General features: G+C 41.5%; 1 protein-coding gene across 2 annotated transcripts in view; it reads left to right on the top strand.

The window, feature by feature from the left end:
* Positions 1 to 22,673, top strand: part of Cops4 (COP9 signalosome subunit 4) — a 32,469-nt gene extending 9,796 nt beyond the window's left edge. The window contains exons 2-10 of one of the 2 annotated variants that reach the window (XM_076926364.1): positions 1,692 to 1,771; positions 2,212 to 2,363; positions 3,628 to 3,731; positions 7,159 to 7,312; positions 7,466 to 7,616; positions 12,122 to 12,292; positions 16,147 to 16,262; positions 18,915 to 18,999; positions 22,177 to 22,673. In XM_076926364.1, coding sequence (XP_076782479.1) covers positions 1,692 to 1,771; positions 2,212 to 2,363; positions 3,628 to 3,731; positions 7,159 to 7,312; positions 7,466 to 7,616; positions 12,122 to 12,292; positions 16,147 to 16,262; positions 18,915 to 18,999; positions 22,177 to 22,310 — 1,147 coding nt within the window. In that variant the 3' untranslated portion in view covers positions 22,311 to 22,673. The remainder of the gene's footprint in view (positions 1 to 1,691; positions 1,772 to 2,211; positions 2,364 to 3,627; positions 3,732 to 7,158; positions 7,313 to 7,465; positions 7,617 to 12,121; positions 12,293 to 16,146; positions 16,263 to 18,914; positions 19,000 to 22,176) is intronic. The other variant, XM_076926365.1, reaches the window with a different exon arrangement.
* The last annotated feature ends 2,203 nt before the right edge of the window (positions 22,674 to 24,876 follow it).

The following is a 24,876-nucleotide window of genomic DNA, read 5'->3' as shown; positions in this document are numbered from 1 at the left end:
TTAGTGCACTCGCTTGGCAGAATTGGTTTTGTACATGCGGAGACATTCGGTCCCTAGTCGTGGTCCTGTTCTCTAGGCAGTATTATGCTGTGGGTGACGATCATGAAGCTGGCAAGAAGAAAAGCTGGTCACCTCAAATGGTGTGTGTACTTGTGTGTCTGTATAACATACTGTTGAAGAAAAATGTAGCTTATTTTTAAAAAGAAATTTGAAGGAAAATTGGAATTTTAGTTCTGATTCAAAATGAAAGTCTTCAGGAAGGCGCCACCTTAGATTCAGTATCACAGAGTTATGAATTTACTCCTCTTTTGATAGGTTTTAAAAGGTAAAAAAAAAATTCTGGTACCCAATATTAAAGTAATTCTTTTCTTTTTTTTGAGACAGGATTTCTCTGTATAGCCCAGGCTGTCCTGGAGACTGTAGACCAGGCTGGCCTTGAACTCAGAAATTCGCCTGCCTCTGCCTCCCAAGTGCTGGGATTAAAGGCGTGTGCCACCACGCCTGGGTACACAATATTAAAAACTAGAGGTGGCATCTTAGAATTACAGGTATAAAACAGGTATGGTAGCACAGTCCTTTAATCCCAACACTTGGGAGGCAGGGCAAATAGGTCTCTGTGAGTTCTTGGCCAGCTTGGACTACAGAGTGAGCTCCAGGGCAGCCAGAACTCACAGAGAAACCCTGTCTCAAAAAACAAACAAACACGAACAGAGAATTTCAGGTTTAGTATTTATTTTAACAATTGTTAAGATTGATTTATATTTACTCATTCATTCATTCATGTGGTCTGAGAACAACTTCTGGAAAAGTCACTTCTCATCTTCCACTGTGTGGGTTCCAGCAATGGAACTCAGAAGTCAAAACTAGTAGGAAGTCACTTTATCTGTTGAGCTATTTCAGCAGCTCTGAGGCTTAGTATTTTTTGTGATGGGCTGGAAACTTTTGAAAATACATTAGTTTATCAGTGTGCTGTAAAGAAAACTGCCAACTACAGATTAATGGAAAAAAATAGGGTAAATTGAAAAGACAGAATACATGTCAAAGTTAGTGGTAGAAATGAATAAATAGGCCAGGGCATGCTGGCATACCCAGAATCCTAGCATATGAGAGGCAGAGACAGGAGGATCAAGTTCCAGGTTAGCTGGGCTACACAGAGAGTTGAGGGCCAACCTAGACCTATATCATAGTGAAACTCTGATTCAAAAAGCCAGAAAACAAATAGACAATGAGATGAATAAATCAACTTTGGAATTTGCGTTAGACAGTATATGTCTTAGGTTCAGTTCTCTTGCTGCTAGAAAATACCCTGACAAGCCACTTAGTGGAAAGGGGTTTTTAGTTCACAGTTCCAGGCTACTGTCCATCATTGCTGGGAAGTCAGGGTAGCGGGAGCCTGAAGCAGCTGCTCACATCACAGTCAAGAGCAGAGAGAGAATAAATACATGCATGATTATGCTCAGATAACTTTCTCGGTTCTTCTGTTCAGCATTCCTTGCCTAGGGAATAGTGTCGCCAACAGTGGGTGGGTCTTCACCCTTTAATTAATGTAGTCAAGAGTTCTAGGACTGTGTCCAAAGGCCAATCTGATTAAGATAGTTCTTCATTGAGATTCTCTTCTTCAGTGATTCTAGATTGTTTCAAGTTGACAATTAGAACTAAACATTCATTATTCTTATTTGATATTGTTTTAGATATCGTCAGATTCTGGAAAAAGCCATTCAGTTATCTGGGACAGAACAACTAGAAGCATTGAAAGCTTTTGTTGAAGCGAGTGAGTAGAATGGAAAAGCCACGCTTGCCTTGTATGCCTTAGTAGTCCTTTAAAGAGCTGTCGGCCTGTTTTACCACTTTAGAGTTGGGTTATTTTTCAATGAATTGTCTTCAAAATTGGAATCCCAGTTAAGGTTTTATTTAGATGCTTTGTGTTTTGCCTTTGCACAAAAATAAAGAAAAGGACAAGTAAAATTTTCAAGAGATTTTCCCCAATCTTTTCTTAGAAAAGTTACTCTGTTTTTCCTGCTTTGCTGTAGTAGATAAGAAATCAGTAAAATCCAGCATAAAGAAACTAATTATGTAACATATGAGAAGAATATGTAAGTCTCTGAGTGATACATTGCATGTATTGAGTGGTAATTTTAAGTAAAATTTAATTGCTTAATAGAAATGTCCGGATTGTTGATGTTTCTTTCCTGTCTTTTACTTTCTAACCAGTGGTGAATGAGAACGTCAGCCTTGTGATCTCACGGCAACTGCTAACAGATTTCTGTACACACCTCCCCAACCTGCCGGACAGCACAGCCAAGGAGGTCTACCATTTTACCTTGGAGAAGATTCAGCCTCGGGTCATTTCCTTCGAAGAGCAGGTAAAAGTCCAGAGCCCTAGATTTTATTGTTGTTGTTTTGTTCTGTCTTAAAAATCAGGAACTGGAAAGTCCTAATTCCCATAATATTTTCTTTGAAAAAAGTTTTCATATACTATATGTTTATTATGTTTTGCCCTCTACCACTTCCTCTCAGACATTCCCCATCCACTCAACTTTATATTCTTTTTTCTCTCTTTAAAAAAAAAAAAAAAAAAAAAAGCAAACACTGGGATGCAGAGGCAGGTGGATCTCTTGAGTTTGAGGCAGCTTGGTCTGTAGAGTAATAAGTTCCAGGACAGTCAGGCCTACACAGAGAAACCCTATCTTGAATACCTAAAACACAAAAACCAGAAGCAAACACATACACAAAATCCCCACAAAACCACAGAAACAAAAGTCACAACAAACAAGTAAAACAGCAATAAGACAAAAAGTGTCCAAACAAAGCAAAATAAACCAGAAAGTCCACAGAAATATCATTGAGCTGGGTGTGAGGCCTGCTGCCCTTGAGTGTGGCTCATAGACAAGAAAGTTGTAAACAGCTTCCTGGTTAAGTGTAGGACCCTGTGTCTGTTCCTGTTTCTTTGCTGGATCCCTGTCTGTCTTGAACCTGTGCAGGCCTGTACAAGCTGCCTCAGTCTTTGTGAGTTCATATGGTCACCAGTCCTGTTATGTTAAAACAGTAGGTTTTGAGCTTAAGATCACACATTATTTTTATGATCTTATGCTATTAACTTAAAGCAGATAATTGCTCAGTTTCATATTTTTTATAAAACCGAATCAAACAGCATTTACAATTAAAGTCAGTGTTAGGACATAGCAGCTTCAGCTGGATCGTTAGTAAAGATTTTCCAATTCAGTTTTTCTTTGTGTGTACAAACACGTACCTCTGTGTACAGATGGGGATCAGAGGACAACTCTCTGGAATTAGTTCTGTTTTTCTATCTGTATATGAATTCCGTGGAGCAAACTCAGATTTGTAGGCTTTTGTGTAGCATTGTATCTTAGCCCTAGTAAGACTGTTAAAATTAAAAACTTAGGAAAAATCCAACATCAAGTATATAGCACACAGAAGCAAAATTTAATACTGGAAAAAATGTTGCCAAAATGTGCAGTGTAGAAATGTGTTGTTTCAGTTTTCTATTTTCATATTCTGTGAATACAGACTTGATAGAAGTAAAAAAGGGGTGGTCGTACATAAATCTGCAGCTTAGTATGTTGGATAAGAACACTGTTTGAGTAACATCTGTATCTGTCATTCTAGGTTGCTTCTATAAGACAGCATCTTGCATCTATTTATGAGAAGGAGGAAGACTGGAGAAATGCGGCCCAAGTGTTGGTGGGGATCCCTCTGGAGACAGGACAAAAGTACAGTAAATACTGGACTTGACGAGTACCAGTGATGTGTTCTCTTAAATCCTAACGCAGGAGACACAACTGTCTATAGTGCATTAGATGGTATAAGTACTTCTCAAAGACTGACTGACTTGTTCTGAGGGCACACATCTCTTTTAGGAGGGGTGTTGTTGCCGGGCAGTGGTGGCGCACACCTTTAATCCCAGCACTTGGGAGGCAGAGGCAGGCGGATTTCTGAGTTCGAGGCCAGCCAAGGCTAACAGAGAAACCCTGTCTCTAAAAACCAAAAAAAAAAAAAAAAGAAAAGAAAAAAGAAAAAAGGAAAAAAAAAGGGGGGGTGTTGTTAAGGCAAAGGTCTAAGGTGCCAACGTATTGGTAGCATTTTCTAAGGAAGAATAAGAATACCAGTGTTGGTAGAGTGTACACCAGAAAAGACAATGAAATCAGCCCTAGGGATGGGGTATCCTGAGTCATGAAGCCATTGTAAGGTCTTCGATTCAAAGAAAACTGAGAGTGCCAGGCAAGGTGGTACATGTCTTTAATTTCACCACTGAGGAGCCAGAGGCAGGCAGATCTCTCTGAGTTTGAGCCTAGCCTGGTCTACACAGAGAATAACAGGCTAGCTAATACTACATAGTTTAGACCCTGACTCCAAGAAAAAGTAAAATGAGAATGAGCTATTGGGTGATTTTGAGCAGAGAAGTGACATGGTGTGATGATGTGTTTTAAGGACCCACTGAGTCCTGGGTGGGGACACAGGTGCTGGCAGCAGCAGTAGACGTCAGGATGTACCACCACAGCTGGGGGAGCTTCTCAGAGACTCAGCGTGCAGAGTTCCCATATGGACTACAGTAAACGGCTGAGTCCTGAGGTTTTGGCCAGAGCACAGGAAATACGGAGTTGCCCTGCCCTTGGGGAGCAGATTGTGAGGGAAGATGAAGTGTACATTGGGGACTGTGATAAGCAAGTGAAGATACCTGATAGTGAGCGGAGTGTTTTGTCTAGAGGAAGTAGAGCAGTCTGGGCTACAAGTAGATATTTGGGAACCCTTGCCTACTAGACCGGATTGACCCCTTTCCAGGGGAGGAGAGGATACAGATAAAGAAGAGGAGTGAGGCCTGGGGCATTGCAGTCCTAAGAGGTAAATGGTAAAGGCAATTGTAGGGTGTGCTCCTGCTTGGAACCCATATGAGGGAAAGAGCAGGGATCAGACCTGAGCTGAGGAGGAGGGTAAGTGTTGGCTGGTGAACGTTTGTCAGGTGTGGAGGCAGGGGGATTTGACAGGAGCTATGGAGGTGAAGCTGGTGGGAGCCGAAGCTGACTGGGAAGAGTGAGTGGAAACAGCTCTTTGGAGTTTTCAGAAAGAACCAACCAGAGACAGTAATTAGAGTAGGATAGAAACCACAGTGAAAGTTAGATAGCTTTATTTTATAATCCATTGGAAATCAAACATTTTGATAATTGATGCTGGGTATAGTGGTGGTGGCCTTTAGTCCCAGCACTAGGAAGGCAGAGACAGGGGAATCTATTGAGTTTGAGGCCAGCCTGGTCTACAAAGCGAGCTCCAGAATAGCCAGAGTGACATAGTTGAGACCTTGTCTAAGAAAACAAAAAACAGGACAAAGCACTGATGTTGAGGAATTGGTAAAGGATTCTCACGGGAGTATATGAACAGAAGGGAATCCAGTAGTGATGGGGGCATTTAGACTGGTGGAGCCTTTGTCTGGAGGCTGTCTTATACATAAGGTTAGCAGCCTGGTTCTTCTTTCTCAGGACAGCAGCACTGCTGTGCCCTGTAACAAAAATGCCAGATGACCCCTGGTGGCAGATTGTTCCAGCAGTGTAAAGGGACAGCTCAGGCACAGGCCAGGCTGTGCGTCAGTGGTGGTGGAGTTGGAACAAGTTGTCCTTGATGGCTTCTCTCAGCGAACAGAGCCAGCGTAGCAGTGACAGGGCTGGGCTGTGAGACTGAGAGGACGCAGGAGTGTAACTGTGGAAAAAGGGGACTCCTTAAGAAATTAGTGTCATTTTTAAAGTAATGAAAGAATTCTCTGATAAAAAATTGAAAAATTAAAGCCTAGCATGATAAAACAGTTCATATGGATTTGAGTCATGAATGGGGAACATAAATTGCTGATAATAAATGAGCTAAGCAGACAGTTTGAATTCATAGCAATCTTTTCTGTGACCTTCCTTCCCCCACAAGAATCAAAACAAGTAAAGACTTTATTTCACAGTGGGAGCCAGGTGAGTTTTAAGGATTTTTTATTTGTTTTGCTTTGTTCATTGTTTTTTGTTGTTTGGTTTTGTGTGTGTGTGTGTGTGTGTGTGTGTGTGTGTGTGTGTGTACACGCACGCCTGTTTTTTTTTTTTTTTCCTTGCTACAAGGCTTTACTGCTTTGGCTGTCAAATAGAAACGATAACTTTTCTTTGAGGATTAATCTTGAATTACAAGTTTGGAATTATTGAGGCCTCCAGTTCTTTACTCCTAGAGTAAAGTGTCACCTGAGGAGGGAAGAGACTGAAAACCGCCTGTGTAATTCACTCCAACCCTGTAAACTCGCCACAGCCCTGCACACTCTACAACTTTTAATTGAGATTATATTTTGTTTGTGTAAAAATGCACTTTACTTAGATGGCAGATACATTTTAATGATGTTTAATATACTATTGTATTCCATATCTTATGTTTTGACATAGAGTCTCACCACCTGGCTGGCCTAGAACTTGGTATGTAGGTGAGGCTGGCCTCAAATTCACAGAGATCTGCCTGCCTCTGCCCTCAGAGTGCTGGTATGAAAGGTGTGTGTCACCATGCCTAACCATAGCCCACGTATTCACTTGAAAGAAAATATTGTCTGTAAGCAGCTTGTAAGGACCATAGCTGTATACTTTCTACCTTTTTACACACCAGAGCTTGGCTCCTATAAATACTATAACAGCCATTTTCATTTTTTTCTAACATAAATAATAAGTTTACAAGTTAATTTCCTTGTAATAAATACATGAGCACATTCTTTTTTTTTTTTTTTTTTTTTTTTTTTTTTTTGGTTTGTTTTTTTGGTTTTTCGAGACAGGGTTTCTTCTCTGTGTAGCCCTGGCTGTCCTAGAACTCACTCTGTAGACCAGGCTGGCCTTGAACTCAAGAAATCCGCCTGCCTCTGCCTCCCAAGTGCTAAGATTAAAGGCGTGCACCACCACCGCTCAGCCCACATGAGCACATTCCTTATTGTGTCTAGTAGGATCTGATAATCTAGAAGTAAAGTATAGTGGATTAAAAGCATACACATTTAAAGAATTCAAAGCATAAATGGAGAGTTCATTGCCAGATTGGTCTCCAGGCAGGCTGAGCCTGGATGCAGTTCCACTATAGTGTCCGATAGGCCTGAAACTTGGCACTTGTGTCCATTTCATTTGTTGGTTTGTTTACTTGTCCTAGACAGTACAACGTAGATTATAAACTGGAGACTTACCTGAAGATTGCAAGGCTATACCTGGAGGATGATGATCCTGTCCAGGCTGAAGCTTACATAAACCGAGCATCCTTACTTCAGAATGAATCCACAAATGAACAGTTACAGATACACTATAAGGTAACAAATGAACTAATTTGGGATTATTTTTGTATTGATGAATTATATACCAAGATGTTTCAATACATGTGATGAATGTTTATATATTTCAGAAACGCTCTTTGCCTCTTAGACCTTCCAGTTTTCCCTAATTGGAGCATTTTCCCTCCGTAGGTTTGCTATGCACGTGTTCTTGATTACAGAAGGAAATTCATTGAAGCTGCCCAAAGGTACAATGAGCTCTCTTACAAGACAATAGTCCATGAAAGTGAAAGACTAGAGGCCTTAAAGCATGCACTACACTGCACCATCTTAGCATCGGCAGGTAAGCATGTGATTTAGGCTTCAGTGGAATGAGTTGTCTCTGCTAATAACATTAGGTCACAACAACTGGAATACTTAGCAAGGAAGCAAGGAACTCTTCTTTTAGGGGTCTCTCAGTACAATTAAAGTAAGTTAAACATGAAACAAAACCAGGAATAAAGTGATTTATTCTAAAAACTTAGGTGTGGTGGCACACGCCTTTAATCCCAGCACTTGGGAGGCAGAGGCAGGTGGATTTCTGAGTTCGAGGCCAGCCTGGTCTACAGAGTGAGTTCCAGGACAGCCAGGGCTACACAGAGAAACCCTGTCTCAAAAAAACCAAAAAAAAAAAAAACTAAAAACTTAGGTGACTGTATCAACTTGTTACCCATACATTAAGAATAGTTAAAAGAGGTAAATTTAGTTTTAAATTTTTACAGAAAGAGAAAATGGTTCTTAAATGAGAACTACAGAGCAGAAAACAGTGATTAAAGTCTAGAGATTGTGTCAGTAAAATGACTCCTCCTGCAGAGGTTGCTTGTTGCCAAGCCTGATGAGCCCAGTTTGACCCCAGGACCCACGAGGTGAAAGGAGAGAAGTGATTCCTGAAAGCTGTGTCTCACCTGCACAGGTGTATCACAGCACTGCATTTCTCTCGTGGACACAAGAGAGATAAGTGCTCTACCATCTTAAAAGATCTAAAGTGTTCTGCTTTCGGGGTTTTTAAACCTTTAAGCTTCCCTTTCCTCAATACATGTAAAGTTTTTACTAAATTGTAGCATAGAAAGCACACAGCTTTTAAATATAAAAGACTGTTGTGAAGGGATATTAATCCCAAACCATGGCTTTTCTAAATCATCTGAAGTCCTCCGAGGTCCGTAGCCAGCTGAGAGCTTACGACATGTTTAGTACTCATACTTAACACACCCCCCCTTTTAAATTTTATTTATTTATTGACACGGGGACTTTTTATTTAGTCTTGGCTGTCCTGGAACTCCATATATGGATGAGGCTGGCCTCCAGTTCACAGAGATCTGTCTGCCTCTGCCTACAGAGTGCCGGGATTAAGGCTTAAACCACCACTTAATGTTGAGGACCTCTCTGCCCCACGTTTGGGGGCCAAAGTGTTTCGGACAGCTCTGTCAATGTTGGAACCCGCACTGCCAAAGCCTTGGGGGCTAAATTGTTAGAACCTGCACTGCCCCAAGCTCCTCCGGTCCGCGGGTCGGGGTTCAGCAAAAGAGAGAGTGAGGATGGACGTGAGGAATGGAGACCAGGCAGAGTGTGATTCAATCCCGTTTATTCTTCAGTCTCTCTTCCTAGTCCAAGTCCCAGGTCTTGAGTTCCTAGTCCCTAGTTCCTAGTCCTTAGTGCCTCCAAGTTCCAAGCTTCTTTCCAAGTGCCTAATACCTAATGCCTAATAACTACTCCAAGTTGTACTGAACTCTTCTGTCTGCCTCTCTCCTTTTATATGTCTCAATTCTAAGCCACGCCCTTAAGTCACACCTTTAGGTCTTATCTTTAAATCTGATCTCTAAGTCACGGCCTTAAGTCATGCCCTTAGGTTTTATCTCTAAAACACACCTTTAAGTCTCACACACCCAAGGGAAGATCCTGGGTATCTAAAACAAGATGTTATCAGAGTGTGCTCAGCTGTTGTAGGCTAATGTAAGCAAATCTCTTGTCAGGGTATATGGCTCAAGATGGCTGCAACGATGATAGCTGCCTTCTGTCGGCTCCCCACAACTTACATTTTTTTATAACTAAGTATCAGCTATTGTTACATCATAGTACATTATACAGATTCACATTGATTTTCTATTGTTTTACTTTATCATCCAGGCATATCCAACCTGTGACCCATAAATGGTATGCATCCAAGGATAGATATAACTGATATCCAACATGAAATTATAAACACTCCTAAAATAAGAGGGGCTTTTGTTTGGTTGTTTTTTTGGAGAACCAGGTGAACTTTGTAGTTGTTAAGATTATTTCAGTGTCAAAAGGTTGGACACACCTCTATGAACAGGGATGAGTTTATAGATAGGATGAACTCCTAGGTCCAAAGACACATATTTTTAATATATCGATAGAAAGTGTACATTGTGCTGTAATGTTATACCACTCCAAACAAAGATGTCTGTGATGTAGACCATGGTGACCTCGAACACAGATTCTCCTGCCAGCCTCTGCCTCCCACATTGTTATTCTTTTAGATGCTCACATCTTCCCAGTATGACTTGGATATGGTCCCATCAGTGTTTGAATATTCTCTATATTCTAACATAAAGAGATAACCATTCTGTGCATTAGAAGTATGGTAGGTTCCCAGCACTGGAAAACAAAGCAAAAAATATGCTAAAAATGAGGTTTTTAACGATTTTATAAATATTCTTATTCCTTTTAATAGAATACTATCTTAGGAATTTTTTAATAAAGTTTTTTTTTTTTTTTTTTTTTGTTTTTTTGTTTTGTTTTGGTTTGGTTTGGTTTTTTTTGGTTTTTTTGGTTTTTCGAGACAGGGTTCCTCTGTGTAGCCTTGGCTGTCCTGGAACTCACTCTGTAGACCAGGCTGGCCTCAAACTCAGAAATCCGCCTGCCTCTTAAAGTTTTTATGTGTTTGTTTGTTTGTTTAATGAGGATGAGTGTTTTTTTCTTCATGTATGCCTGTGTACCACATGTGTGCTTTGTGCCTACAGAGGCCAGAAGAGAATACCTGATCTCCTGGAACTGGAGTAAATAGACTTTTGTTAGCTGCCGTGTAGGTGCTGAGAATGTAGTCAGGTACTCTGGAAGAGCAGCTCTTAGTCATTGGCCTATCTCTCCAGCCCCTTAGTTAGTATTTCAATTGCTGTGATAAAACACCAAAAGCAACTTGAGGAGAAAAGGGTATGTTTTGCTTATATATCCCAGCTCTTAGTCCATTGAGACAAGCTCCAGGCAGGAGCCTAGAGAGCAGGAACTAAAGCAGAGGCCATGGAGGGAAGCATTGGTCTGACTTGCTTCCCATGGCTTACTCAGCCTGCTTTCTCACACCATCCAGAACCACCAGCCCAGGGGTGCCCCCCCCCCCACCCTACAGTGAGCTCACCTCTCCTGTAGTAGTTACTATCAAGAGAAATGCCCCCCACAGGCTTGCTCGAAGGTCAGTCTACTGAAGACATTTTCTCAGTGAAGCTTCCCTCTTCTAAATGACTGTAGCTGTATCAGTTGGCATAAAACTAGCCAGGATAAACACCAACATCTAGGCCCTGGATGTTCCCACAGCTACTAGGTATAGGTATCCTAGTGACAGAAGAAAGCGGTTGCTGACAGCTTGTTTCCTCTCACTTGGTATTAGTCACCAGGTATTTAAAGGCTCTAAAATGTATTCGTTGAGACAATACCGTTTCTTAGCAGAGAAATATTTTTGTGTTCTGTTTCTGAGACACAGCTTTGCTAACCTACAACTTGCTGTGTAGTTTAGGCTGACCTCAAATTGGTGAACCTCATGCCTCATCCTTCCTGGTTCTGGAATTACAGAAGTGTATTCCATGCTGGGCATCTGTTTTATTGACTAAATAATGTATTAGTATAAATACACAGGAAGAAAATAGAGATCACCTGGACTTGGAACCTCCTGGACCATTTGATCTCTACCATGGTCCATTATGGGAATATTCAGTTATTCTCACATATCTATGGCTTTTTTGCTAGTGATTGAAATTTATTTTGAACTAACCCAAACTCTCAGTTTTTCCATCGTTCTAGATCTGTGCAGACTAAATAGCAAAATGAGTTACCCAATTCCTGTCTCCAGTGAGAGTGGTCTCAGTTCTCTGCCTCTTTGTAGCCCAGCTTTTAACCTGTAAGCAAGCATTCTTTTGTGGGCTACTCAGGGGCTCTCTCTCTAGTTTTGTGCCCTTTATTGGTGAGTTTGCTGTTAAAATCGTCCCCTGATGGACCACTGGATGCTCTCTAGTGCTGTGTGTGTGTGTGTGTGTGTGTGTGTGTGTGTGTGTGTGTAGGTGTTGGTGTTGGTGGGAACTAGGGGTGGACAAAGTCTGCGTAGTCTTGGCTGACCTGTGTCTCTCACTGGCCTCAAATTACAGGCATGCACCACTATGCCCTCTAGTGTTCATAAGTATAGACAGTGATGTGGAGATTTTTGTGTGACAGAATAGTATCCTGTAAGCCTTATTTTGGCAGAATTGCAGTGTTACCTGTGAGTTCAAAGCTAATGAATTAACCATATATGTTAAGTCAGGGTCTAAACAGAAGCATATGAAGCAAAGTTGCAGATTGATTAAAGTTGACCAAAAATTGACTAGGGGCTTAGAGGAACCTAATTCTGTATCTCCAGTAGAAGCAGGAGCTCAGCATTAACTGTGTGGTACAATGACTTTCTAGAACATTCTACAAATTATACTACATATATTAATGGGGATTGTCTGTATTTTAGTAAGCAAAAATGGGATCATAGAATGTGATTCTTTTTGTCACTGAAGAAACACTTAGATCATTTGACACTCTGTGTTTCCTTAGGACAGCAGCGCTCCCGGATGCTGGCTACTCTTTTTAAGGATGAAAGGTGCCAGCAACTTGCTGCATATGGGATCCTAGAGAAAATGTACCTAGACAGGATCATCAGGGGGAACCAGCTTCAAGAGTTTGCTGCAATGCTGATGCCTCACCAAAAAGCAACGACAGCTGATGGTAATGACCATGTCTTACATGTGTGTGGCAGGGAATATTTAGGTAGAGAGTAGTAGAAAGTGTGTTATATTAGTATTTCCAAGTAATACTTGCTGATTAATAAAAAGAGGACTATTGCCTGATAATGAATGTTAAACACTAACATAGGTTTGTGAAGCAATCTAAAATAATCCCTATTGGAAAGCATTTTATAAAATAATACTTTTTTTTTCTTCTTTTTAAAAAAATCTTGTTTGTTTGAAATTTGTGAAAACTGAAAAATTATAGTGTGTACCTATGGCACCTGGATTTTAAAAAGCTTAAGTAAGCCATTGGTAAATAACACTAAATAACAGGTTGTATTACAGCATAATTATCCATTCTTTTTTGTTTTTTTCTGAGACAGGGCTTCTCTGTGGAGCCCTGGCTGTCCTGAAACTCATTCTGTAGACCAGGCTGGCCTCGAACTCAGAAGTCTGCCTGCCTCTGCCTCCCAAGTGCTGGGATTAAAGGCGTGCGCCACCACTGCCCAGCATAATTATCCATTCTTGATTAAGGGTAAAATTTAGCTCAGTAGCTTGCCCAAGGTTCCTTGGGGTAAAATGCTGCAATTAAGAATAAGTTTCCTTTCATAGTGTGTGGGTAAATGATGTGTTTGCTTAAATCAGAATGTCTTTGCCAGGAAAAAAGTCTTTTTAATATTTTCTAATTCATAATGGTGATTATTTTATGTACGGTTGTCTAAGTTGTTTTAAAGTACCTTGTTAGCATGACCATGATACTAAACATAGAGGTGTGAACACACTGAACCATGCACAGAACAGTGTCACATGCATGTCAGCTAGGCTTGCTGCCTGGGTTCACTAGCACCCTGTACCAAAAGAGCACTTAGTTGTGAGGACTCATTTGTACTGGTGGGATACCTGAAAGGTGACATTTTACTCAGTCTTAACGTCAAGGATTTTATTTTTATTTATGTATATAAGTGTGTGTCAGTATAAATATATGCTGGGTGCATGGAGTTGTCCCAGGAGGCCGGAAGAGGTCAGCCAGTGTCAGTAGTGGTGCTGAGGCCCAGTGTGTCTGCTGGGAACCACACGCAGGTCCTCTATAACAGCAGCCAGTGCTCATAACATGCTGAGTTGTATCTCTAGGCCAAGATTTTCTTTTTCATAGAATTTTCTTAAGCACCTCAGGAAATTTTTCTTATGGTTGTAGGATTATTTCTGGTTCTTCTGAGCAATTAGTTTTTATCTTAAACATATTGTGAATTGATAAATCGATTCTCTTATTTTTCTTGACTTCTAGAAAAATTAAATTTGTAACCTAACTATGAGTAGTTTGTATGGGCTTTAATTGAAGCTAATCCTCCTGTTTTGTTTTAACGTTAGAATTTTTAATTCTCTGTATAGTCTAAGCAGCCATGATCTAAAACAAAAAAAAGTCTGATGTACAAATTAGTTAAAAACTAGGTAGAAAGTTTCCAGAATTAATATAGTTGATCTTCAGATTTGACTTTGAGCTTTCTAGCCATGGAAAAAAAGTAAAAAAATCTGCTCCCTGCGTTCTCTCAAGAGAGTGACCAGGTCTGTGTAGGGAGAAATAGTGCTTGTCTGCTACCCTCATCTGAACCACTCCTGAGCTAGCAATCTGTTTTTGTTGTTGCTGTTTTATATCACAATCTCAGTTTTTAAAAAATCATTTAATGTAGCCGGGCAGTGGTGGTGCACGCCTTTAATCCCAGCACTTGGGAGGCAAAGGCAGGTATATTTCTGAGTTCGAGGCCAGCCTGGTCTACAGAGTGAGTTCCAGGACAGCCAGGGCTATACAGAGAAACTGTCTCGACTCCCGACCCACCCACCCACACCCCCCAAAAAAAAATCATTTAATGTATGTAAGTACACTGTCACTGTCTTCAGACACACCAGGAGAAGGCATTGGATCCCATTACAGATGGTTGTGAGCCACTGTGTGGTTGCTGAGATTTGAACTCAGGACCTCTGGAAGAGCAGTCAGTGTTCTTTACTGCTGAGCCATCTCTCCAGCCTCCTGAGTTAGCAATTTTAAGACATAGTGTCTGGTTTATTTTTAAATTTGCAGTATGTTCATTGGTTTTCATTCTGTATCCAGTCATGTAGCATTACTGCTGATAACGTTTCTTGCCCTATAGATTTCCTGTTGTGGACATTTCCCATTAATGGAATCATAGTGATGTTGTTATCGCCTGTCACAATTGGCTTCTCTCACATAGTATCATGGCTCATCCATGTTTTCAGTATTCATTGCCAAATAACATTCTAGTATGTGGATGTAAGTTAATGGAGAGGAGGATTGTTTCCACTTGGGGGCTATTAATATTGCTGCTATAAGGTTTTGCGTTAAAGTTTTTACATGTGTGTGTTAACGTGTGCATGTGTACAGTCTTTCCCTTCCTCCTTCCTTTTCTTTTGTGCTTGAGATTGGTTTTGTTGCCTTTAACGGCAAACACTCTACTACTGGGCCAGTCTACATCCCCATACTTGGTAAATCACTTTTTAATATTCCTTCCTTTCTTTCTTTCTTTCTTTCTTTCTTTCTTTTTCTTTCTTTCTTTCTTTATTTGTGATGGAGTGGTGAGCGGTTATAAGAAAGGGTTTTGTAGAATACTTCCTTGAAGGTCTCTAAATGTCCCTGTTACAGCAACTGTTCTGTTGTTGGATGCTCAACACCGTCATCAAAACAAAGCTAGGTGAGGCCAGCAGTTCAGGGCAGGGTTGAAGACTTCGTTAGGGGCATTCCTTAATTTACAGGAGGATTCTGCTTCTGAACTCCTGTGAAAGAGTGGCTAACCCTACCTCTGGGATATGCCCCATGTTTGCCTCATAGTAAAGTGCTATGGATGACCAAAAGAGTGAGCTAAGGGGCTGGAAGGTGTCATCAGTAAGAGTGCATACTGTTCAGCTCCCACCTCTCACACTGCCTGTAACTCAGCCACAGAGAACATGATGCCCTGCGTGTACCCCACCCTACCCGAGGAATACACATAATCAAAAATAAAACGGACCTTAAAGGATTAAGATGAGGCTACCAGAGCATGGTGCATGATTGTTGAGCTGCTGTTGCTAATAAGTTTGTGTTTGAAGCAGAAAAAGGAAAGTCAGTGAATATTTCAGCTAGAGGCAGAGCCCCAGTGCAGAGGACTCAGTTTACTCGTCCGGTAGCAGTTGCTCACCAGCTATTCATATGTTACCTCCCTGACATAATCCCTCCCAAAGCAGCTGAAGTCAGGATGGGTCATGGCTTACAGTGTGAGAATACAGACCGCTGTGGTGTGCAGGGCATGAGGGCAGGTGTGAGGTGGCAGGACCCAGAACAGTATAGGTGCTCCCTGGCTTTCTCTTTTCAGTCTAGGACCCCAGCCTAGGGAATGGCATGCCCACCTTCAGGGTAGCCCTTCGCTCTTAAATTAAACCTATCTGGGAACACCCTCACAGACACACCCAGAGGTGTGTTTCCATGGTGATTGACTATTGGAGATTAGCAATCACTAATTTTGTAAATACTGTATTTTATTCAATTGTATATAAACTGTAATTGTAAATATACCCTGATATATTAGTGCTCACCTTTAATCTTAGCACTTGGAAGGCAGAGACAAGCAGATTTTAGTTTGAAGCTATCCTGGTCTACAGAGCAAGCTCCAGCAGGATAGCCAGGGCAACACAGAAACTCTGGCTGGAAACAACAACAGCAACAACAATAATAATCTCAAATATAAGTGTTGATTAGAGGTATAAAGTTGATTATTACATGGCTAGAAATAAAAATAAAGGTAAATCTTTTTAAAGTATAAAACTAGTTTTAAACATTAATGAGTTTATTTATGTTTATTTAAGGTTCCAGCATCTTGGACAGAGCTGTTATTGAACATAATTTGTTATCAGCAAGCAAATTATATAACAACATCACATTTGAAGAACTTGGAGCTCTTTTAGAGATCCCTGCAGCTAAGGTATTTTTCTTAATTCAATATTTTATATCAGGGAAATTGAAACCCCAAACTGTTGAAGTGGAAAGATCATACTTGATAATGTTCATCAGTACAACAAAAGCTATATGTTTTAAAGTCTCAGGGAAGTGGGAGGAGCCTGGTTAAATACTGTTGTCGCAAAACTTAGTGGTTTTAGCCTTTTAAATTGTTTTATGATAGTTAGAATGGAAATGTTATAGAAGTACCTTTTTCATAAGGATGTCTTTGTGCAGTGTCTTAAAGACACTGATAATACAAAGTTCCTGGAGTGTTAGATTGTGATTCATGTGTCCTTGTTCCTCTGCCCTAGCTGGACTCAAAGGTTTAACGCTCATCTCTCTGACCCCAAGATGTCTTGCTGTACTTTCCAAGTGTGGTTTAATTTAAGGAGTTGTTAACCTTCTAGGGAATCTTACTTAGTTTTTTGGACTGGTTGGTCATACACAAATTCCAGCACAATACCAATTGTGTTTACACTGTTATTACTTCTGAAACATCATCTTACTTTCAGATAATACTGAGAGTAAACAATCAATCTTTCACCTTAATTAAAGTCATGTAGTTTATCTGATTATGGAATTTTAACTTAGGATTTTCCTTGTTCTTCTTTTGAGACAGGATCTCATACAGGCTAGACTGGTCTCACACTCAGTAGGAGGCTGAAGCCAAGGATGACCTTAAACTCTGGATCCTCCTGCCTCTACCTCCCAATTGCTAAGATTACAGGTGTGTGTATACCAGGCTTAATTTAGGATTTTTTTTTAACGATTTTATTGCATGTACACATTTAGTAAAGAGAGTGGATTGATTTGGGAACTGAGACTACAGTTGCCATTTAAAAGATGTTTTCTTAGCAAGCATGGTAGCTCACGCCTATAATCTCAGCACTTTAGAGACTGGGGAAGGAAGATAGCTACAGAGTAAGAGAAATGAACCAAAAGGCTTTCTTCTTAGGGCTGGGGCTTAACTGCTTGTGAAGACTAAGGGACGTGAATACATTGTTAGTAATAGATTATAATCAGTCAGCAGGAGTGAGGCAGTATTGATTGTAAAGATGTCAGTATAAAAGATGGGCAAGTCAAGAGCTGGAGAGACAACTCAGCAGTTACGAGTATTTGCCCTTTTGGGCTAGAGAGATGGCTCAGTGGTTAAGAGCACTGACTGCTCTTCCATAGGTCCTGAGTTCAATTCCCAGCAACCACATGGTGGCTCACAACCATCTATCTGTACTGGACATCCAGTGTCACCTTCTGCTATGTCTGAAGACAATGACAGTTTACCCACATACATGAAGTAAATAAATCTTTTTTTTTTTTTTTTAAGAGTATTGGCTTTTTTGTTTGTTTGTTTGTTTTCGAGACAGGATTTCTCTGTGTAGCCCTGGCTGTCCTGGAACTCACTCTGTAGACCAGGCTGGCCTCGAACTCAGAAATCCACCTGCCTCTGCCTCCCAAGTGCTGGGATTAAAGGCGTGTGCCACCACTGCCTATTATTGGCTTTTTTCACAGAGGACCTGGATTTGGCTCACGAGCAGCTGTGATTCCAGCTCCAGGAGTGCTTTCTCCTGGCCTCCATCACAAGAAAGAGCAAAAAGAAAAACTAATTTTTGTTTACCCCCAGAATCTTAAGGCAATTTATTATTTTAAGATTTTTGATTATTTCTTTATATGTATGGATTTTTAAAAGCTTTATTATTTATATGTATGTGTGTATATCCATGTGGAGTATATATCTGTGTGTGTCTGTGTGTGCTCAAGGAAGCCAGAAGAGGACTTCAGGTCTCCTAGAATTACAGTCAGTTGTGAGCTACCAAGTATGGATGCTGGGAACTGAACTTGGAACCTCTGCAGGAGAAGTACACACTCTTGACCACTGAGCTGGTTCTAGCCCCATGTGTTGGGAGCTTTGCCTACCTGTGTGTCTGTGCATCACATGTGTGCCTGGTGCTTGTAGAAGCCAGCAGAGGGTGTTTGGTCCCCTGGGACTGGAATATGGACAGTGGTGAGCTGCTGTGTAGAACTCACAGCCAGTGCTATTAACCAGTAAGCTCATTGTAGCACATTTCAGGGAAGCAGTGCGTGATGGCAGGAGCAGAACTGTGGGCCTGCAGCTTAAATTTTTTTTTTTTTTTTTTTAAGATTTGGGTCCTAGTGAGCTTTTGAGGCTGGTTTTGTAGCTCAGTTGGTGAGTGTCTGCTTAGCCATACACAAGGCTCTGGAGTAAATTCCCAGGGCTGCATAAACTGCACTAATGCTATACTGCTCTAATTCTGGCTCTTGGGTAGCAGAGGCAGGAGGATCAGAAGTTCAGGATCATCGTCAGCTATGTAGGGAACTTGAGGTCAGCCAGGGATACATGAGACTCTTAATCAAAAAATAAAGTGAAATAAAATTTTAAGCAGAGCGGAAATTGCTTTAAAAAAATAAAAAGCTAGATTCTTGTGGAGCCAGTCTGGCACGTCTATATTCTTAGCACTTGAGAGAGAGAACTACAAGACATGTTACTCAACAAGTGACAGGCAAGAAGCACAGTAGCGACAGGGGCTAAGCTAAAGCCTTTCACTGGGTTATACATGAACGGTTGTCAATTGTGATCTCTCAGATCCTGAGATTGTTTTGCTTTTGTTTTTAATAGGCAGAAAAGATAGCATCTCAGATGATAACAGAAGGACGCATGAATGGGTTCATTGACCAGATCGATGGAATAGTTCATTTTGAAAGTAAGAATTTTTATTCATTCTCATCAAGTGAAATGGCAGTGAACAATTATATGTTTAAAATATGTTGAATTATTTCTTTAGGCCCAGAACTATATTACTCATGAACATATGTCCAAAGGAAATAATTTAAAACAACCTTAGAAGGCTGTATTTATGAATATTTTTTTCAACATTTCTAAGCTAAGGAAAATGTAACTGAAATTGTGTCAGTTTACTGTTTGGTCGTCTGACCTTTGTTGAACTCCAGCCACTGTGGCTCCCACAGAGTGACCAGTGCATTTCCCATTCAGAGACTCCCGAGGTACTGTAGGTGTGCAGGTGGGTGACCTCTGCTGCCTCTCCCTGCAGCCCTTGTTCTCCCTTCATGGCTGGGGCAGACACTGCTCACTGAAGGTGCTGCTCCGACCCTGGGATGCTGTGCGCACTGTCCATTTCCATTGCTCCTGCCTTCGGTACAGCTCCTGTCTGATGACGAGAGCCACTGTGCTCTCTGCCACTTCCTTCCAGTCAGCGCAATCCTTTCTCTCTTGTGCTTACATTGACCTAGTGATCGCTCGGTTCTCTTATCACTGATCTGTAGAACAAGCCTTCTTTTTCATTGACTGTTGTGATACGCACATAGGGATATGTACACACATACGTACATATTCCTAAATACAGCCTCCTCAGTCTGTAATGTTACTTGTTGTTTTCAGGGCTGACCTTTTGGTATTGGATAAACAATTGCTGTGGTCTTCTCTGCAAAGACTGGTTCCCCCTCTCAGCTTCCCTCAGTTGCCTTTGGGACAGTATTAGAACCTACTGAGCTTATGATACTCCAGCTGTGCATTGAGACCCTTAGGCTAGTCAGTGTTGCTGGTGGGCAGGCAGGGACAGACAGCACTGTGAGGGACCTGTCTCACAGGTCCTCATTACTTCCTGGATTCATGCTTCATTTCCCCAGACCATTCTGTTCCTACACTGCAGTAGTTCCTTCAGGTTTGAGGGGGTTTGGTTTGGTTTTTTAACTTTTCTTTTTCTAAAGAGAAAACCATTTCCCATTTCAAAGGTGTTTTTACACTGTCTTGATCAGATTTATGAAACCCTAAATGTGAGGTCTAGGTGGCAATGTGCTGCCTTCTGTCCCCCTTCTCCTTGCTCCTGGTCCCTTCCCCAGCGCTGCTCTTCATGCACTTGCCAAAAGGGACTGGGTTAGGAGCCTGAAGCATACACTGCTCTACCTTTTGAAAGTTCTGCTGACCTCTTTCCATTAGTCCTAAACACACGCAGGTCTTCCATGTAGAACAGATGCCTTTATACAGGCTTTTTCTTTTCTTCTTTAGTATAGTCTCTTGCCGCCCAGTAGCCCAGGGTGGTCCCTGTTTTGTGAAGCTTCTCCCATATCTGCTCCTGAGCGCAGAGCTCACAGGGATGTGCTGGCAACCCTGCTTTAGGCTTTATCTTAGTTGCTGGTCACTTGTCCTTGTGCACACCAAACCACACCATGGCCATCATGATGCTGTCAGCTCTGCCATCCTGTCCTGCCCTGCCTTCTTTGCTGCACGCCCAGCTGTTCTTCACATCTTCTTTACGGACTCAGTGATGCCTTAGATCTAACATCAGTTACTTACAGCTTAGTCCCAGGCCTTTCCTGCTGCAGGCATTGATTGTGTCTCTACCCCTTGATTCAGTCAGCATGTCTGGAAACAGCTGGATGTGCTTGTACCAGTCTCTCTCACAAACCTACAGCTCTAGATCACACCTAAGGTGTCTATACCAGATTGTTGAATAGGGATTTAGGACAAACACAGGTCCAAAATTTGCTAGTTAGCCATTTAAAAGCTACATCTTCACTTTTTCTGTCATTTCTTCTTATTCTTCATCTTCCATGTCCTATAAGTTACAACTCCTAATGTTCTTAGGAACCCATGTACTTTTCTTATTTTTAAAACTTGCAGTGTTCATGTGTGTGTTCATGTGTATGTGAGTGTGGGTGAGCATGTGCATGCCTTGGAACATGTGTGGAGGTCAGAGAACACTTTTCAGTGTCAGTCTCTCCACTGTGAATTTTGAGGTAGAGCTCAGACCATGCTCACATGGCTGGGCATTACTGGCCGGGGCGCCTTGCTGCGCCTCCTCTTCAGCTCCTCTTCTGTGTATTCCCTATGAGTCACTCAGAACACTGTTATCATCACAGCCTGTGAATGTTTCCTCTCGTCTACACTGGCTTTCTAACCTAGGTTCTCCACTATAGCCAGAGTCATTGTGAAAACAGGGCAGAGGGAGGAAAAACAAGTTAAATTAAAGGGCGTTAAATGGGGTGGCCCCAGAGTCTTGCAGTGGAGTCAGGTTCAGTTCTCAGCACCATCTGTAACTCCAGTTCTAGGTTACCCCCTTTTCTGGCCTCTGTGTGCACCAGGCAAGGTCATGGTACATATACATACTTACACACACACACACACACACACACACACACACACCTGTCACACATAAAATGTGGAGTATTTTGTTATTTTTTGTTTGTTTGTTTGTTTGAGTCTTCTTAAAATAATTGAAGCTGGGCAGTGGTGGTTCACACTTTTAATCCCAGCCCTCAGGAGTCAGAGGCAGAAGATCTCTCAAGATAGTGTTTCAAGTAGATTTTACATTTTCTTTTTCTGTTGTAAATGTTAAATTATTTTTTGCTGAAGTAGACACATTCTCGTGTGTAAATCCAGTGCTCTCCCAGTAGATGGCAGTATTGCCCCAGCAAACACTGGGGACCTGGCCCTTGAGTGAGGCTGCTTTGTGGTCATCTTGTCTTGATAGGTCTTCAGTAGTTGATTTTGTTTTCAAGGGGATTAATAATAACATTTTTATTATATTCGATTTTATGCTTGGTGTTAGTGATTTGCATTCTTTTTTTTTTGAGACATTGTCATTGTGTAGCCCTCCTAGATGGCCTGGAACTCACTTTGTAGAGCAGGCTAGCTGCAAACTCACAGAGATTCTGCCTACTTCTGCCTTTTGAGTGCAGGGATGAAAAGTATGTGCCTCCATGCTTGGCCTGATGTGAGTTTTTAACGCTTGCTTAATTAACATTTTTAGCCATGAGTTCCAGAATAAATGTCTTTTAAAAATTAACATTGTTGTAATTTATCTTTTAGCCTTGATTTGTGAGTAATTTCTATTTTTCCTGTTATTTTATTCTTTCCTTAGCACGAGAAGCCCTGCCAACATGGGATAAGCAGATTCAATCACTTTGTTTCCAAGTAAATAACCTTCTGGAGAAAATTAGTCAGACAGCCCCCGAGTGGACAGCACAAGCCATGGAAGCGCAGATGGCCCAGTGAGTCCTCAGAGCTCTGTGCACACTGCATCTTTCCCTCTGTGCGGATTGATTCACTGCCCCTCAGAGCGTTTGCATCATGACCTTAGACATTTCAGTCCTTTTTTGCCGGATCCCACTTGAAGAAGATGCTAGAGCAGGAAGTGCAGCATTTAAACATAGTAGCTCCCGTGTAATCTGGGTCTCTGTATTGAACTAACTCAGACGGTTTGAAAACTTGGTTCTTTAAGTGCAAGTGAAAGATCTGAAGTTTGGGATTTGTGATCACTTTGTAGTCATGTAAAACTTAAGTGCTTTGTGCCTCTCCAATGTGGTTACTCTAATAAATGGAGCCTTGAGCCAAATAAAGGTAGTACTTTGTTTTTAATTAGTGAAGTGCTTTATTCCTTTTCTTTGAATTTAGAAAAGTTAATTTCTGTATCTTATGCTACAAATCCAAGAACAAGTTCGAGTGCCTGCCTCCAGCTTTCTGAGCCACAAAGCTAAGGGTGTAAGGTGATGCTTGGGGTTGCCAGCAAGAGAGCTAGCATTTAGCAGGAAACCAACAAGGAAGGCTTCATGGATGGTAAGTTCAAGTGTAATTAGAGAATGTGCAGAAGGAACTTTAATAGATGACTTACTTTTAGCCCCAGCAATTAAAGAGCTTTAAAGTGACCCACCCACTTAAAACATTAGGAGGTTGAAAGTCAGTGTCTTGTCTTAGATCCCTAAGAAAGATGAAGTCACTAGCCTGGACCAGTGGGCAGGATGCAGGATTGTAGTTCATCAGCTAGGAGGAGGTGATGCTGCTGGAACCAGTACCTGCTTAGCAACTACAACCGAACCTGACCTTCCTGCAGACCAGGAAAGTTGGGCATATCCTATTCTGACAAATGTTTCTCTGACTCATCACTTTGTCTGCCACTCAATTTACACATTACTTTGAAAAATGGGTGCTTTCTTCTACAAACTAATTTTACCTTTTTTTAGAATTTAAGGTATGTACTAAGTGTGTGTCTGTGCTCCAGCCAGAGGGATTAAAGGCGCTAAGGGCTGAACCACACCAAACTAGAAATAGGTATTTCAGTAAAAGTCTCAGGGTTTGCACTGTGATCAAATATCCTGTAACGAAGTCTACCTCTTTTTTTTTTTTTTTTTTTTTTTTTTTTTTTTTTTTGAAATATACTGGAGAACAGGAGCTTATTTTGAAATAATACTCAAATTATTTTCCATAAAACAGTCTTGACTTTTAAGGGAAATTACTTTGCCTGGGCTTTGTCTGACCTAGAGAATGAGTGTACAATTCTAGCCTTCTTTAAGTCAGTTTTCTGCAAGCCTAGGAGCAATAGACACACTTCTGAAGTTCAGAGCGCAGGATCCGGGCTAAATAAGAAGCAGACATATGGGGCCGGCACGATGGCTCAGCTGGTAAATGCTGTTTCCAAGCAAGCTGGCCTGAGTTCACCCCTAAAGCCCACGGAAGGTGATGGTGTGTCTCTAGCCCAGACACTACTGTGATGAGATGCATGCTGAGAGGCATGGAGAACTGGCCTGAATCTCAAGCCAAGCCTGGTGCTGCAAACCAGGGTGGAAGGCAGGGAACTACTCAAAGACCTTGTCTTCCAGGGCTGGAGAGGTGGCTGTGCGGTTAGAGCACTAGCTGCTTGCTCTTCCAGAGGTCTTTGGTTCAATTCCAAGCACCTACCTGGTAGTTCATAACCATTTGTTATTCCAGTTTCAGGGGGTCCGTTCCCCCTCTTTTGGCCTTTAAAGGCACCAGCGAAGCGTCGACATGTATGTAGGCAAACTACACATCCACATAAAAGATAAACACCTTGGAAAGAGTTTTTAAGCTTGTCTTCTGACTTCCACATGTACACAGTGAATGGCACATGTGTGCTCTATTTACATATACACGATATATAGTTAAAAAAAAAACACCATAATATTATAAGGTGTTTCCCAAATATTACCACAACATCAGGGATCCACTAAATTATGACTGAGAGTACAAGACAGATCTGGAGAAGGGGCTCTGAGGGATTTCCCCTTAGAACAACTAGGAGGAAACTGCAGCCTTTTCCTGTTAGAGCAACAGGGAGCAACCGGCCTACTTCCTACTCAGGTCAGCGTGAAACCTCCTACCAAAAGCCTAAGGAGCACCAGCCTGCTACATCATGCTGACTTCCAACCAAAAAATCCCAAACAGCCCATGTGATGGTTTGTATATGCTCGGCCCAGGGAGTCATAGGATTAGAAGGTGTGGCCTTGTTGGAGTGGGTGTGTCACTGTGGGTGTGGGCTTTAAGACCCTCATCCTAGCTGCCTAGAAGTCAGTATTCTCCTAGCAGCCTTCAGATGAAGATGTAGAACTCTCAGGTCCTTCTGCACCATGCCTGCTTGGATGCTGCCATGTTCCAGCCTTGATGATAATGGACTGAACCTCTGAGTCTGTAAACCAGCCCCAATTAAATAAGACTTGCCTTGGTCATGGGGTCTGTTCATAGCAGTAAAACCTTAAGATACCTCAAAAGATAAAAGACAGCCATTGTAAGAGAGATGTCAGGCATCAGAACAAGACTAATATACAAG

Source organism: Arvicanthis niloticus, chromosome 27 (genome assembly GCF_011762505.2).
Source record: "Arvicanthis niloticus isolate mArvNil1 chromosome 27, mArvNil1.pat.X, whole genome shotgun sequence".
Taxonomy (NCBI): domain Eukaryota; kingdom Metazoa; phylum Chordata; class Mammalia; order Rodentia; family Muridae; genus Arvicanthis; species Arvicanthis niloticus.
This window is presented reverse-complemented; position numbering and strand designations above follow the sequence as displayed.